The 16,691-nt window shown below is 47.2% G+C and overlaps 1 protein-coding gene across 5 annotated transcripts; it reads left to right on the forward strand.

The window, feature by feature from the left end:
• The first annotated feature begins 1,783 nt into the window (after window positions 1–1,783).
• Window positions 1,784–16,656, forward strand: LOC307080488 (FYVE, RhoGEF and PH domain-containing protein 6-like). 5 transcript variants are annotated; one of them, XM_079743203.1, is made up of 23 exons: window positions 1,784–2,100; window positions 2,508–2,647; window positions 3,054–3,864; window positions 4,712–6,758; window positions 8,700–8,844; window positions 9,243–9,310; window positions 9,400–9,430; window positions 11,210–11,361; window positions 11,573–11,729; window positions 11,897–11,984; window positions 12,511–12,561; window positions 12,675–12,733; window positions 12,849–12,920; window positions 13,167–13,235; window positions 13,364–13,447; window positions 13,556–13,635; window positions 13,725–13,827; window positions 14,164–14,310; window positions 14,606–14,711; window positions 14,992–15,086; window positions 15,590–15,718; window positions 15,880–16,019; window positions 16,124–16,656. In XM_079743203.1, the coding sequence occupies exons 3-23, from the start codon at window positions 3,840–3,842 to the stop codon at window positions 16,161–16,163; spliced, it is 3,888 nt and encodes a 1,295-aa protein (XP_079599329.1). In that variant the 5' UTR covers window positions 1,784–2,100; window positions 2,508–2,647; window positions 3,054–3,839; the 3' UTR covers window positions 16,164–16,656. The 5 variants fall into 5 exon arrangements, with proteins under 5 accessions (XP_079599329.1, XP_079599333.1, XP_079599330.1 ...); XM_079743207.1 differs by having other exon boundaries at window positions 8,703–8,844; XM_079743204.1 differs by having other exon boundaries at window positions 3,057–3,864.
• The last annotated feature ends 35 nt before the right edge of the window (window positions 16,657–16,691 follow it).

The raw sequence follows: 16,691 nt of genomic DNA on the forward strand, positions 1-16,691 counted from the left end.
TGTTCACCTACGGGCAGCAGAGTGGAGCGAGACAGGAATGGGGGGGTGAAAGAGGGAGGGAGGGGGGGGTTTCATGTATTACGGGACCACAGGTCAGAATGGAGGAGGCTCTCTCCCCCCCCCCCCCCCCCCCCCGTGTGGTTGAGCCGTCACCACGGTAACCTCTACGTCCTTCCACCGCCGCCACCAGGTCGTTCATCATCCCCCCGAGCCGGGCGCGACCTCCAGCCGACGGAGCGGACCTCCTCCCAGCGGCCCCCCCCCCCCCCCCCTCTAGCCCGTGTCCAGCGTTGCTACGGGCGACGCGGCGGGAGACGGGGGCGCCCAGGTCCGTCACCAGCGGCATGGGCCCCGAGCTGCTGCTGCAGCAGCAGCTCGGGGCCCATGCCGCTGGTGACGGACCTGGGGTACGATGCCTTGGCCCCGCGGCGAGCAGGTCCTGGTGGTGCGTGTGACCGCGCCCGGCGGCCGCGACGACCCGCTGGAGCTGCTCCACCGCAGACGGAGCAGGAGACGCAGCGCGCCGTGCGTTCAGGTAGGACGTCGTCGTAGCCCGGCTACTGCCAGACAGATCCGGGGGGGCTGCCGTCGCTTTCTTCAGCACAAGAGGCGTGGTCGACGGGCCTAGTTCACCCGACTCTGTGCGCGTTTCGCTGCTTGCCGTCGCTTCCCTGTCGTCGTTGTGTTGAAGCAGCCAATGGCGCGCCCAGGTGTTGGAGATGAGCAGGCTTACAGTTAATGTGCAACGTTTCTTGGTACTTTCTGTCAACATAAAAAAAAGATTGTCAACACATGAACAAAAAAAGACACACATTGTACGTGGTACATTGGCTGTCTATGCTCAGCCCGATGCACACCATGATATGATGATATACATGTAACGCATCCTTATTGGAGTACACAGTACATCTGTGTTTGTTTAGGGCCCAGGGTTTAATCGTCCAGAAACGTAAACAGAATGCAAATGAGCTGTTTCGTTTCTCCCTCTCGCTCTCTCTCCCTCCCCCCCTCCCCCCGTCCCTCTCAGTGTCAGATGGACTCTTTCCGCCTGGTGAGGTACGAGGTGTCCGCAGGGAGGACCGGCCCGGCCAGAAGAAGCCTGCTGCAGATCCGCCACAGCGTCGCTCCTGGCACACTGCTGGTTAACATGCGTCAACCGCCGCTTTAAGAGCAGCAGCTGTCTGTTGATTAATGCGCATGAACACACGGACGTGTGCCACTAGAGGGCAGTGCAGCTCTCCTAAATGTTACACGGTACTGCTCAGTCTCTTTGGACCATTTCTTCAAATGGCCGATTCTACAAGGGGCAGTTGTGAGCATGTCTTGACCTGATGGCTTTTACTATACTGATTGATTTAAGATTCAAAAACGGTATTAGTCCATTGCTCATACTTGCAGTGAAATGCTGTTTTGCGGACACCACAGACTAAAAACTAGAAAGAAATGGGGACAGTACAGGATATACATTACATCATGTGTGCAAAACAATTTGAACATTATACAGTTTATGAATATAAATATACACGAGCTGTAGGACTCTGACGGGGCTCAACACAATAGGTGAAACTTGACACACTCTGGGCAGAGATTTTGAAATGGCCTCGACTGTGATGACGAACAGGATACTCTGGTTCCTGTTGTGGAATGCCACACTTGCAATCCACAAACGTTCCACTGTTGAGCGAGCAGAGTGACGGCATTTGTGGATAAGCTCCATGATTGAGATAGAACCCTTACCCAATAGTCTGCCAACAATTTGTGTGTGTGTGTGGGTGTATGTGTGTGTGTGTGGGTGTGACAACGGGCACAATTTATGTAAACAGATACAAATATCTTGTTCCTCTTTGGATTTCATGCGCAAACAGTTCTCTTAATTTCGCACTAAGATAAAAAAAAAATCAATGGAACTTTAAATCATGAATGGTGGAAATGAGACCCTCCTCTGTTCTTCTCCCAGATGTACATCAGGGGGAAGCTGCTGTTTGCCGACCACGTCTCAAACTGCTCCCGCGGCTTCATCAGGGACCTCCACCAGCAGATCTCCACCACCAGAAGGGACTACAGACTGGGCCTGAGTCTCCCTGCAGACTACAAGATCAGGTACTCTCGGCCGTGCATCGTGGTATAATATACAAGTGCTGTTTAAATCATGGAGAACACATTGGAGACTCATGTCATTTCAGACCCTTCTATATAATGGTAAATTATATATACACATGTTTAGTTTCAATAATGTAGCGCATACTTTCAGTGATGGTCACCACATCCATCGATAACTTATCTTTGCATTGAAATTTCTACTTCTCTTATTGTTCATATAGACATATTTGGGCGCATTTCTCAATGGTTTTATTCTCATGTCATTTTTAAGCTCTTTGAATGATATCACCGCTCCTGTTGTTTCTGTCGTGACGCGGAATGCCTGCTGTGCCCTCGCAAGAACACAGCTTACGTGTGGAGGTCTGGCGCCGGTCTCCTTGTTCACCAGGCGGTCTCTCCTTTCACAGTGCTAAGCTGAAGCGCTCGGTGGCCGCAGACTCGCTGACCGCAGACTCGCTGACCGCTCTCGAGTCCTGGCCGATATCGACCTCCCTAGACCGCAGCGAAACGCGTCTGAGGTACACGGCAACTCAAGATCCGATCCTCTGTAAGATGTACACTAAATACTGTGTTATGTTTGTTATAAATAATGTGATTTTAAAGAAGGTGATAATATAATAACCCATTCAAGTGTTTGATAAATAGTTTAATAATGTATGTCCTGGCACTTAATGTACGCACTTATTGTATGTCATACATAGATATAGTACTTAGTTGTGTAGCATTTTATCCTAGTGATTGTTAGTGCTTAGCACTTGGTTCTATGAGCGTCTTTACTTTACCGACAGCGATATATTGTTTCACCTTCTTCTGACAAATGTTCTTATTGCAAGTAGCTTTGGATAAAGGCGTCTGCTAAATGCCCCAAAATGTAGTGAAAATGTAATGTAATGTTTTATTTTTCAACCTCAGACAAGTTTATGTCTTTGTGTCATCATCTGTGGTGTGGACAGAAGAAGCCATCAAGATCAGAGGACACCCCAACAGGCCGGGAGAACGATAAAACGCAGTCGTGATGCCCATCTTACTCCTCTCGTCAGACACTAAACGTCTCCAGCCACGCCTGCTGTAACACATGACCTAAGAATAAACTGGTGGGCTACAGCAGTCAGTCAGGGTTGAGCGTGTGACTTTTATGTTGAGGATGTGGAACTGTGAATCATGAAATCACTCATTATTTCCTGTGCAAAAAAAGGAAACTATGTTGAAAACGCGACTATATCGTATACATCACAAACTACCACGCAATTGCTCAACCAGGTGACGTGACACACTGATGTAGGCCTAGCTGAAAAATGTATATATTAAGACCAGGGCATGCATTATGCATTAAGTTTGATGATATCTGTGCAATCACGACTATGTTATATGACTTCTTGGACGGTCTATTTTGTTAGCCTTTTTTCTTTTTTTAATGCAATACAATTTAAATAAAAAAACATAACTTCTTACATTGGACGTCATTATGTTGAACCCTAGAGCCCTCTAGTGGTATCCTGTTGGACTACAGGAGGAAACCTTAACGTGATTGGCTCTGGTATACTGCCGTCAGGAGAAGGGTGCTGGGGATTACATGTCAACTAGTCATCTCGCTCTACTAGATCCCAAAGTGCTGCGCTAACAATTAACGCTGGAAGAAAGATTGCAACTTGGAAGTTATAGCTACAAATGTGTCAGGATCTGGAGAATGTATCGTTCCCGTTGAACTGATTTCCAACCTGGACGTTCATTGAGGACTTATGTATCCGAAGGAACCATACACAGGTGAGGAGCCTATTCTACATGGCATTTAACCAAAAGTGATTACGTCAATCAGCTGATCCCAAGTTGTAAACATTGACAATGTTGCCCTCGGACACTCTTCGTCTGGGATTTATAAACGCTGCCAGAGTCGGCATTCATTTATCATGCGCTTTACAAAGTTGTTATTTCTGGGCGTTGATGTTAAAAGTAGTCCTACAATGAATATTGTTAACATGAGCGGTTCACTGTGTCTTGTCTGTCTCCAATTGCGACGCTCTTTTACCATATTTAGTTTTATACACTTAAACCTATTCTGAATGTATGGACCTTTCGGCCTGCTGTGTCAAATTAAGTAGGGAAGCAATTTGGGATATGTGAAAAACAACTCTTATTTCATTATGCATAACATCTGACATCTAAACACTTGCTGCTTGATGGAGATGGAAAGTCATATCGATGATGTAGATTTTTACCATTTACTTTACTGGTGAGGGAATGGGGGTCTTAACTTTAGCATAAAGACGCCCATTTTCTCAGCACCCTCTCTCCGTTGAATGAGTGAATAACAGGATTAATATTAAAGCATGCTGAGGAAATGCCACGTGACATGCCAGTTTACCAGGTGTTGTTCGTATCAGCATTTAAATCGCAAATTCGTAGAATATAATACATCTTCCAAATGGGCGTTCTCTTAGGGGGCAAATCTGCAAATCAAATACTTGGATTGGAAAGGAATTTAAAATACTCAAATCAAACATGATAAGGAAGGCATGCATAGACCCTTGATGGTCAATTGTGTGTGCGTGCCCATGTTAACCACACAGGATATATTATCATGCAATAATCAAGTACGTTCTACACTCTGCAGGTATGGAGAAGCCCCCGTTGGCCCCTAAACCAAGGCTTCTCCAGCCCAATAGCGCAGGGATGACGCCTGCTTACCCCAGAAGAAATGATTTTCCTCACCCTTCGCCTGGCCCCCAGAAGAGGGTCAAACCAGCCCTGGCGCCTAAACCCACCCTCCCTAAACCCACTAGCACTAGGCAGTCAAGCCCCCTCTCTTTAACCAGCCAAACCACCGTGCTGGCCAAGGCCGGCACGCCGAGGAACGTGGGTCTCCTGAACTCCAATAATGGAGTGCAGCTGGAGAACAAAAAGCCAGACTGGGACTACATCATCCCCATCTGCCTGTGTAGCCAGCAGAACTGCCAGTGCATAGTAAGCACTGCCATGGACAAGGGTAGGCTGGCGGAAACCAAGGGCCAGGAACCAGTTGCCAGCGCCGGCTTGAGGCCTGACACCATGACTGATGCCATTAAGGACCAAATGATCAACGCCTCTCCTCAGCCGCCTGCCCCCAGCACCCGGCCCTCTCCCTACGCTCGATCGCCGGCGGGGAACACACCCAAAGAACCTCCCGAGAACCACCCCAACGAAGGGGGCTGCGGGCCAGCTGTGGCCACCCCCAGACGCCCTAAGCCCGGACGGACGAAGAGCGACGAGGCCAACGGTAACTGCGTACTTCTGGCTGAGGCCGGGCCGGCGGCGCCGGCGTTGGAGCCGACCTCTTGCCCCCGGGGGCCCCCTCCGCTGCCCCGGCGACCCAAGCCTGTTAGCGGGGAGCCTCTCCCTGTTCCGCGGAAACCCGGGAAGGCCGCCCTCGCTCGCCAGGAACGGGTGGAAGAGGATCCAGAGGAGAGGGTGGGGAACGGCGGGAGGGAAGCGCACGTCAGGGAGGTGACGGCGGGGCCAGCGGAGAGGAAGAGCGAACGCTCTCTCTCTGTCGCTGCGCCAGCTGCGGGGCTGAACACGTCTGTAAGCGGGCCCCAGGAGTACCTCTGTCTGTCCGGGCGGAGAGGCTGCCCCCCGCCGGCCCCCCCGCCCAGGAAGAAGGCCTTCCTGTCCGCACCTGCCCCGTGCCCGCTCCCACAGGACGTGGAGGAGGTGGAGCTCCACTGGGGCGACCCCGTCCTTGAAATGGAGTGCTCGGTGGACGACGACGACGACGCGGAGAAGGAGGACGGCGAGGGGAACCAGCAGTCCGATCGTACCGACCATACCCGCCTTGCGCCTCCCGAGAGCCACTGGGGCCCCGGCAGCGGTGACACATTCGCGCCCATGGAGGGCGGCGGTGTCAGCCGGCGGGAGCCAACACAAAGCCTGAAGGACCCTCCCAAGAAGCCCCAGAGACACAGCGCGCCCACGGACCTCACGCGGACCTGGGGGTCCACGGAAGAGGTGGAGGAAGGGAAGCCCGCGGCGGACCAGAGGAAGCGGGACCCCACCCACTCGGACGACTCGCTGAACGGGAGAGCCACGCGGAGGCTCCCGTTGGCCCCGGCGACGGAGAAACCGGGACGGGTCTTTCCCTCGCCCGCCGCCGTGGCCCGGCCGTCGCCCAAGGCCTCGCGCTCCAGCCCGGGCAAGCAGAGAGCCAAGTCCTTCACGGCGGTGGACCTGGCGCGCTCTGAGGGCCAGAAGAGGCACTCGTTCCGGAGGCTGCTGGACCTGAAGCTCAAGATGTTCCCCCGGCTGATCGCCATGGGGGCGCAGGGCCCCAGGGACGTAGCGTCGCCCGGGTTGGAGCAGAGCGTGGACGGCGACCTGGCGCCGGCCCCGGAGCGACGGGGCTCCGGGGCCAAGGCTTGCCCGCCGCACGCCGCTCTGGAGCAAAGCGTGGACGGGGACGAGTTCCATCCGGAGGCGGGAGTTGAGGGTGCGTACGAGAACATGCCCTACTACGAGGAGATACCCGACTACATCAACATCCAGATGGCGGGCGACGCGTCCCCTGGAGGCCCACAGCCGTCCCCGGCATGGCCCCCTACGGAGCAGGACGACGACAACATTTATGAGGAACAGGAACCGTACATGCCCCTGGAGAGACGACAAGAGCTGCACAGCAGCAGTGAGAGGTACATCTCTCTCTGGGATTCTCTCTCTCTCTCTTGTTGTCTCTATGCCTTTGTATCTCCGTCCCTTTCTCCCTCCTCGTCTCTCTCTCTCTCTCTGTCTCTATCTCTGTGTCTCTCCTCTGTGTCTCTCTCCCTCTCTGTCTCTCTCCCAGTCTGTTTCTTTCTCTCTCGCTGTCTCTATCTCTCTCTCTGTGTCTCTCCTCTGTGTCTCTCTCCCTCTCTGCCTTTCACCCGTTGGTGTGTGCTTTCCCGCAAAGCTGGAACTGGTAGAGCATGGCATCAACACGGTTGATAGCGGTTTTAGGGACGGGCGAACCAGGCAGCCGCCCGGGGCGCCATATTTGTGGGGGGCGCCGAATCACATGGGGGGGTGCCACGAGCAGTAATAAATAAAAACGCGCCGCGAAGTGGTTTTCAATGAAGTACATAACATTGTGGGGGGAATTGGTATATTGGCGCCCCCTCTGGCTGCAGGCCCACACCTGCTCGTTGAGAAGGTGCCGTGCACAGACGGAATGAAACCCCCACTGAAGTCCGTGGGGTCGTGATACAAACCCCCACTGGCTGAAAACATTGCATGCGCAAACAGGTTTTTGCATCGAGGCAGTGAACGTGTTCCCACTGAGTTTTGGGCATTTCTCTGATGAGAGAAATGCCCTGAAGTGAACTGATGAGGTGGGAATGTCAGGTATGTTTTCAATGTCTGAGGAGGATTGGTACTGGTACAATGTCAACGTTCCAGTATGGCTGCCACACCCTTTTTTTATAATCATGTTGCCTGGATGGTATAAGCAATCATTAGGGATTGGTCATTACCAACACACCTGTGAGTGTGTACAAAGGGGTGTTCAGTGTTCATGGAAACAATGCAAACATCGGCCCTGGGGCAGCCCTTTGCTGTATGTAAGCAATGCAAGTCCTGTCTCCTGTATGCTGTCAGACATGAGGCATGACAACGGGGCAGTTTAATTCATCTGATTGCTAAGAGAATACCATTAGAAGACATTCGTGACCTACAGTAAAACAATATGCTCAATGAGCAACAGAAACAAAAACAGACTTTTCAACAATAATGATTTAACTTTGAAGAGACAGACCAATATCCGACCACAGATGTTGGCGAGGGCTGTTCAGAAGCTTGCTTCAATATGTGTGCATGCAAAAATGCTGATCACACAATAATAGTTTGCATAATAGTACCGATTGTGGCGACTTAATATCTCGTTTGCTCTTTCCTTCAAGCTACAGAAATCACATGTTCACAACGTTCACATGCACTTAGCGACATACAGGGTAACAGCGAGCTCCCAGAGTAAGCCGTGTTAGCTGAACAAGACGCTGTGGCCATGCAACGGCTGTAGACAGACCAGCTTAATGGGTCTGCTGTTGGGCCCTGGCCATAATCTCTTTCAGGCTCTTTTCACGTATTTTATTGATGTTTAACATCACACATTTTTTAAAGTGAGTCTGTTTGTCTTCCACTGTACACTGTTTTGTAAGGACTGGTCAAGGCGTGTCCATCCTTTGGCTTAACTACTGTGTTGACCTGTGACCTTTGGAGTAGGTTCCGTGTGCTCTGTGACGGTAACAATGACTGCATCCCCTCCTGTAGGCGTTTCCTCTATGATCTTATGGCATCTCTCATCTCTGAACAGGAAATTTGAAAAAATTCGGCCTGACCTTTTCCTTTTTTGTAAAAAAAAAGTACAACTTTTTTTTTCTGTGATAGTGCCCCATGATTTTTTTTACCTTCCAAATTGAAATATTTTTTGGCCCTTTTGAATAGTTAGCTATACCGTCACACACATTTGAACTAAAAACATTTCAAAAAAAGTAAAACAACGTTGTCTTAGTGTACGACTGAACCCCCACCTGCGTTGCTTCCTGACCACTATCTTAACACGTCTGCGGTTTCTATGTGATGTTTTTCTGTCGGACCAGAAGCTCCTTTGACCTGGAGGCGGCTCAGGAGGGAGACGGCTCCTCGGATGACAATGACATCATAATGGCTCAGAGCTCGGACGAGGAGGACGAGGGGAGCTCCTCCTCCGGTAAAGACGTGCCGGCGTTGTCCGCCGAGACGGAGGTGAGAGAGTCTATCAATATTCAGTCCAACCCTTGTGGTCGATTGATCCCTCATAGCGGATCCCTCAAAGCTTGTCTTGGTCTAGGCTAGGCTCTCCCGACACCTTTGCTTGTTTATAACAAATTAAAGCTGTTGTCTAGATTGTTATTTAGGGAGATGCATTTTAATTCAGAAACAAGTCATTAAGATGCAGGTATGGAGGTAGGACTCCTAGCTCTGGAATGTTAAAAGGCTGCAGGCCATGGGTGTCAAACCTGATCTCTTTCGGGTGGGACCATCTACGGACCATTACAGTGTCTCACCCCCTAGGGTATACATTTGAGTCCACTTCTACCCAACCATGTTCCAAAATGTATTGTAACAGGCTCTAAGGGAACTGGTCTTTTTACCCATGTCAGAATGAATGCAGGCGGAAGAAGAGCAAGATCCATCACATTGCTACGGAGATCAAGAGCTCGGAGAATGTGTAAGAGCTCTGTGGTGGACATGACTTGCCTCATTTCCCTACTTTACATAATTATTTCACTCTATAACCTTGATCTTTCCTTTCCACAGGTTTGTGGATGTCATTAAGCTTCTCCATATTGTAAGTATCATTCATTTCAAAGCACCTTGTTTATAGGATTTATATTCAAGAACAATGTTTTCACAAAAAGCGGGAGATCTGGGGAATCACTTCTAGGGCATTAGAAGTGCATACATGCTGACTGACCAGAGTTCCGAAGCACTGTGTTGCTTCATCTCATGCGGAGCAGGGCTTTATGGGTGGAGGTCCTCCATATGTGTTTGGTTATGGTCCTCAAGGGGAACTAGACCCACACCCTTGAGCCGGTGGGCCCAGCTCCACAACGTCTCCCCGTAGCCCCACTCAGATTCCTTGTGGTCCTCTCAGCAGACTCTCTGGTTGTATAATCGGAACAGTAACATGAGTCCGGCCCATTCCGTCTCCCAGTGGCGGTGTGAGAACCGGACCTTATCTCGCCCAGAGGCCAACAAACAATCCGTGCTCAGTGTATTTGTGCATCTTTCAACCGTAACATTCTCAGGATTTGGATTGTTTATCAAGCTTATTGTAAATCGCCCGATCAAAAGAACAGTCAAAGCTGATGTCAATGTCTACAAAAGATGAGATTAAATCCGATCGAGGAGACAGGAAGCGACATTGCTGTGAGTGAGGAGTCTTCTCCTGACAACGTATGAGGATCTTTAACATGCTGAGTCATACGGGGAAAGGATGAGTCAACAGGCGGGGAGGATGGTCCTCAAAGTGCATGTGAACGATGAGTTATTTATAAGGTTAGGAGTATTTAAGACACAAAGTCACGGTACTCTCTCGGATGTTGTAGGTGTCGAACCAGCTGATAATGCAAATTCACAGCTGCTTTCAAAGAACACAATCCTCCCAATCGTTTTCCATCTGCCCTCTTGACATGCAGGTCACATTTAAATAATGTTACATGACTTCTGTCATATTATATTTCATTTTATTTACTAACCTATATAATAGGGGGTAGGTTAAAGACTGTAACACACCCACATGATGATTTAAAGTTTGAACGTTTTAAAACAATACATTTAGTTATGGCTGTTGGTTCTAGGATGGTTATATACATTGCTTTCCCTTACATGTAAGCCCTTAACCTTCTAGAGATACGACGAAGTGACGATAGTAAATATATATATTTAATATATATACTGTATATATATAGCACTGGCCGACTGAAAAGAGCGGGGAGAAATCAGCAAGACTTTATTTCCGCGCGCTACTGATTTTTATTTAGATTAGCTCATCTGAACTCAGATTTGTGAGACTACCATGAAACCAACAGCCTTGTAGTGGGAGGCAAGACGTTTAACCCACCAGACATTTCCACTATTCCGGCTTCTGTAAGCAGTTTCTCAGATCTGCGTCCCTGTAAACCACAGAAAACCTCCCTGTCATCAGAAAAGAGGCCTGGGGACCTGCAGCCCCCCGTCCTGTTGCTGCCCCTCACATGTTTCTGGTTTCTGATATCCTTGAGATAATAGTCATCGATGGAAGTGCTGACGCGTCTGAACACAACGATAGGCCATGGTTTATGCTGTTGCATTTAGCCATTTGGAAGTCATTTTGCTGCTTCTTGAATTTGATTTCAGTGTGAGACAAGCTCTACGGTTGACTAGTCCAGGGAATGTACACATGGCTCTAACTAACAAAGCCCATTTATTTTGACTCTGTCAACCTGCCAATTGGTCATGTATTCACGGATTCAAGTGTTATCCTCTTTTCTGTTCAAAAGTTTTCTTGGATAAAGGTAAGCGTAACTCCTGGAGGCGTTCCTGCTCACCTGGCCGTGCATGTGGTCTGTGTGTCTTGCTCTTCAAGGACTTCCGTGAGGCCGTCTCCAAGGCCTCGACTCAGGCAGGGAAGCCCGTGATCGAGGAGCGGTTCCTGAGTCAGATCCTGTACAACCTCCCCCAGCTCTACGAGCTGAACCAGGACCTTCTACGAGAGCTGGAGCAGAGGGTCCACAACTGGTACATCATTGAGAGCATCATACAAATCGAGCATGTTCGTTGCCATGGCGATAACTTTATCAATTCGGAAATTGCCGTCATTCACGTCATTGGTTTTCAAGGAATATGTATTCAGACGTTTGTTTATCGCTCGATCCAACCAATGCCAAAGGATAATAAACCACATGCAAATGTCAATACAAATCACAATCTTTAACTTGTCTCTTCGCAGGGACGAGAATTCCCAGCTGGCAGACATCTTTGTCAAGAAAGGGCCCTATCTGAAGATGTACTCCACATACATCCGGGAGTTTGACAAGAATGTGGCTTTACTGGAAGAGCAGAGTAAGAGGAACTCTGCGTTCGGGGCCATAGTCAGAGCGTTCGAGGTAGGCTCGGCCCCTTTCCTTTCTTTACTGCTAACTCCTTGTTGTCTTGGTTTCCGCTGGGCTTGTGTGTTGCTAGGTAGCTAGCTACCTCTGGTGATTTGACGTTTGTGTGTGTGTGTGTGTGTGTGTGTGTGTGTGTGTGTGTGTGTGCATGTTTTCCACTCTAGGCCAGTCCCCGCTGTGCAAACCTGGCTCTGAGGCATTACCTATTGAAACCCGTGCAGAGGATACCCCAGTATCAACTCCTGCTCACAGGTGCCTGCGACGACCCATTTTGTCTTCCTAACACATGTGTTATTGTATTTCTGGTAGAAGGTACAAATGACAGGTTGTATAAAGGTACAAAAATATCTTATTGTAATAGGATTCAGTGGCTAAGCTTTTTAAGATTTAATTAATAAATGAGTGACATTGCCATCTAGTGGTTAATGTTGCAAACTCAATCTTGTTCCTCAACATTCATAATAAAGGATTTATGAAGTGCAGTCCAAAGATTTGGCAATCTAACAACCTAAAGCCGAACCACGACGAAAATGTTATGGATTCTAATGGATTGGGGCTGATATTATTGTAAAAATGTGAAGAATGTTTCTTCCTTCAGGGACTGTTTAATGACCGCTTATGCAAGCACCGGCAGACCGTGTGGTCAGGATTTTGGATTTCCGACTGCATTCACGGAATTTCCCACACAATACCGTCCCATTGTAACCCCGTGTTGGAACTGTTACGCATGTTCCCTTGGTGCTATGACCCTTCTGACATTCGTCATTGTTTGTTTCAGATTATCTTAAACACCTTACCCCTGCCTCAGCAGATTACAAAGACACACAAGGTAAAGGGGCCGATTGCTCTTGAATATAAACACGTAAGGTCCATATAGAGTTCAATAAGCTCCATAGCATTGGTCATGTGCAAAGCAAAACCTTCTTCGTTGTATCCACACAGCCGCCCTCGTCATAGTGAAGGAAGTGGCTAACCATGCTAATGATATCATGAAGCAAGGGGTGAGCCACGATCAAATATATACCTTAACCACTTTACTGTGCCACTCATTATAATATGTGTCTGTGCAGTGGTTTTGGGCCGGTTTGCTGATATGCACTTTGTTTTTCCCACCAGGATAACTTCCAAAAGCTGATCCAAGTTCAGTGCATTCTGAACGGCCACCATGAGATCGTTCAGCCTGGCCGGGTGCGTACTCTACTATCTATGAGCATTTAGCCATGAGGCTTGAAGTGGGTTAGTGTATTTTTAGATAGATGCCATCAATGAGAATGTAGGTAGGGGTTATTTACTTCAAACCTATAACCTTTCGGCTTGGAGTCAAAAAACATTCCCTATGGCCTAGTGGTGGCTTTTTCATGAGTTATTCTTGTAACACTAACATTGTGATATTTGGTTGAACTCATATGAAACTTCTTCATTTTCGTATTTTAGGTGTTTTTGAAAGAGGGCTTTTTGAAGAAGCTGTCCAGGAAGATTATGCAGCCCAGGATGTTCTTTCTGGTAAATGTTGTTCTTTTTTGTTTTTAACTATCTCTATTTTTAATTTCCTCATATTTGCATTTTCTTGTTTTTCCGCTGAACTTAAATAAGTGAAATCTATTCTGAGCTCCTCTGCTTCCCTTCTGTAGTTCAATGACACATTGCTTTACACAACTCCGGTTCAGTCTGGCCAGTTCAAACTCAACAACATGTTGTCCTTAGCCGGTATGAAGGTGAGCCCTTTACTACACTGCACTATTCCTATGCATCCGGGTACGTTCCCATATCTATCTTGGGCACAATGAGGAGGATACTCACACAGCTGGTGCTAATAATTGCAGGTTAGCAAACCTATGCATGAGGCCCACCAGAACGAGCTGAACATCGAGAGTGTGGAGCGTTCCTTTATCCTGTCAGCCAGGTACGAGCCAGGTGTCTCTACGCCAGCGCACTCTCCCTGATGGGCACACATGCGTGGTTGTCCTCATCACGTTATGTTCTTCTACATAGTTCTGCCGCGGAACGAGACGATTGGCTGCAGACCATCTCCATGGCGATCAACGACCACACCAAGAAGAAAATAAGCTTCATCTCTAGCAAGAGCACAGAGGAGGCAAGATTCCGATGACTGCTAGTACACACAATCCCACCTATCTGTTATTTCTGTCGTAAACGTGGCAAGGTTTCGACACCTTTAGTGATAAGTGGTCTTTTTTTCCAGAGATATAGACGGTAGTCGCCAAAGCAACCTAGTTATACATTCATAATACTGAAAATACAAGTGGGCCATAGGCTGACTCACCATTGTGTTACCTCATGCGGCGATAGATACTTAAGACATTTAGTTACTTGGAAAATCTTCAAGATTGGCACTTTAGGACCATCAACCACACAATCGTCCTGTGCCATGAACAAGGGGGATAATAAATACTTGTTTTCTCTCATTCAGACAGAGGAAAAGGAGATGGTCAGTGGTGCTTCTTTAGGGTCAAAAGCGCCCATATGGATCCCGGATCCACGGGCCACAATGTGCATGATCTGCACGTGTGAGTTCACCCTGACGTGGAGGAGACACCATTGTCGCGCTTGTGGAAAGGTGAGAGGCTCCGAAAAGGTTGAGAATTTGTCCAAAGATTGGTGGGAATTGGACTCATGCTTTGGTACACGTTTTATAAACTGTAAAGCATTTTTTGACTATTAATATACTAAAGAGAGGTTGAGAATGATTTAAGATAAACACAACATATACAAATCCCCTAGACTGAATCACATACATGTTGAACCATTCCTGAAATAAATTAATGCTTGGCCACCAAACGAACAAACAGCTGCAACAAAACGTTAATGAACACATTAATCTAATGCTCACCTAAGATGAATGATCTCATCAGGTGGTGTGCCAAGCATGTTCTTCCAACAAGCACTGTCTGAAGTATCTCAAGAACCAGCTGGCACGTGTTTGCAATCAGTGCTTCGTCGTTCTTCAGCAGCGGAGCAGTGAGTTGTACTCAAGTTGATCATAAATCTCATCCATTTAATTACTGCTGTGATGAAACGGTTTACACCACCGCTATTTGGTATACATGCTGCCTTTAGATAGGAATCTCAGTAAAGCAATTTTTCTTTAAGCTGGATTCAATTCCCAATACATGCGTCTTTATAACGTGTACAGTTAAATTAAAGATATGTACAGGGCTGTTGTACATACACAACACGTAGAACTTGTCTCCAAACGACATGCATAAGTACATGACAGTCGCCCTTTTCCCTTCACCAGGTGAGAAGGCTCCATCGACCACTCCGTCCCCAGATAGCAAGTCTGCCTTCACCTTCTCCAGAAAACACAAGAGGATACCAGCTGCCCTCAAAGAGGTGACCATTATACAAATGATCCCCATGAACATAGCGCATCCGTGCATGTATGCGTATCTCAACCAAGGGCGTAGGAACCGGGGGGGACGGAGGGGACGTGTCCCCTCCAATATTGGAGACAGGCGCATTTGTCCCACCTAAAAATTATACCGGGGGGAGAAAAATATTTTATTTTAGTTTGAAAGCGCAACACAGCGTCTTGTCACCGCTTCCTATTCTACAAAAACTGGATGATTGAGCGTGCAATTAAAGAACTGATTTGATATTTAGCAGTTCATTACTCATTCATTACTGCCATTCAAAATGTGTTTTCCTTTACATTTATAAATGTATCTTTTTAGTAGAATAAAATATATTTGTGAATTTTTTCAGTGTAGTTCATTTATGACATATTTCTGTACAAACCATTAACCGATCTGTCAGGTTTCCGATACGTGTGCCCCCCGATGTTAAACTCATTCCTACGCCCCTGGTCTCAACTATATGTCATCCTTGGTTGAAAGGTCTCCGCCAACACGGACAACTCCTCTATGAGTGGTTATTTGCAAAGGTCAAAGGGCAACAAGAAGCAAGGCCGGAGGCTGTGGTTTGTCATCAAAGACAAAGTACTCTACACATATGCTGCAAGTGAGGTAAGCTTTCTTGTACCCAGATGCGTGTCCTTTTTTTATTGACAAAGAATGGGGTCTGTTTATGTCATTGTTCTGATTGTGGAAAAAAAACACAGAAAAGGATGTGATTCATTTAATGACGATGGGTCATCTTTCACATCACCAACTGTTTCCTACTAAAGAATGTGGCTGCATTGGAGAGCCAGCCCTTGCTGGGGTTCGTGTTGAAGGAAGACTCGACACAGAAGCTGCAATTCAAGCTCTACCACAAAAACACCATCTTCTACATCTTCAAGGCAGACGACGTTCCAGCAGCCCAGAGGTAGTTCAGATTGGAAAATGCTATTGAATTGTAATGGATTTATGGTGGTCTGTATTTATTTAAACTGCATAATAAAAAAATCCATATTCCTTCTCTTCTTACAGATGGATTGACTCATTCAAGGAGGCCATGGTGCTTGAATAGATTTTGGAACTATTCATATAGATATAGAACTAGATATAACTATTCATTTAGCTACCTGTATATAGATTTTGATTGTGAATAGATTTTGAAAGTATTCAGAACGATTTTAGCGACCTGTAGGCAATGGCACATGTATATTTAATATTTTTTTTCAAATGCTTCATGATTTTGTAATGTTTTAATCACATCTGGTTGATATTGGTTGAAAATATCTTTACACGCACCTGGTTTACACAATCCCTAATATTTACCTGAAACTGTTTGTGATACTGTTGATGTTTACAAATCTCTAGGAGACTATTTGTTCATGGATTAGGTTGTTAATTAGAATTCACGTATGTAATTAATCTGCATCTTCGATTATATTGACATTACACTTCAGCACTATTTTACCTTTTGTAACTATTTAAATGTATTGTGATTTTTAAAATCAGATCTACAGGATTTTTATGACATTTTTCTGGAATAAATATTATGTCAAATGCTGTGGCGCAAATAACCGTTTAATTAAGTTATCTAAGCAGTATA

This window comes from Pollachius pollachius (genome assembly GCF_949987615.1).
Source record: "Pollachius pollachius genome assembly, chromosome: 9".
Classification (NCBI taxonomy): Eukaryota; Metazoa; Chordata; class Actinopteri; order Gadiformes; family Gadidae; genus Pollachius; species Pollachius pollachius.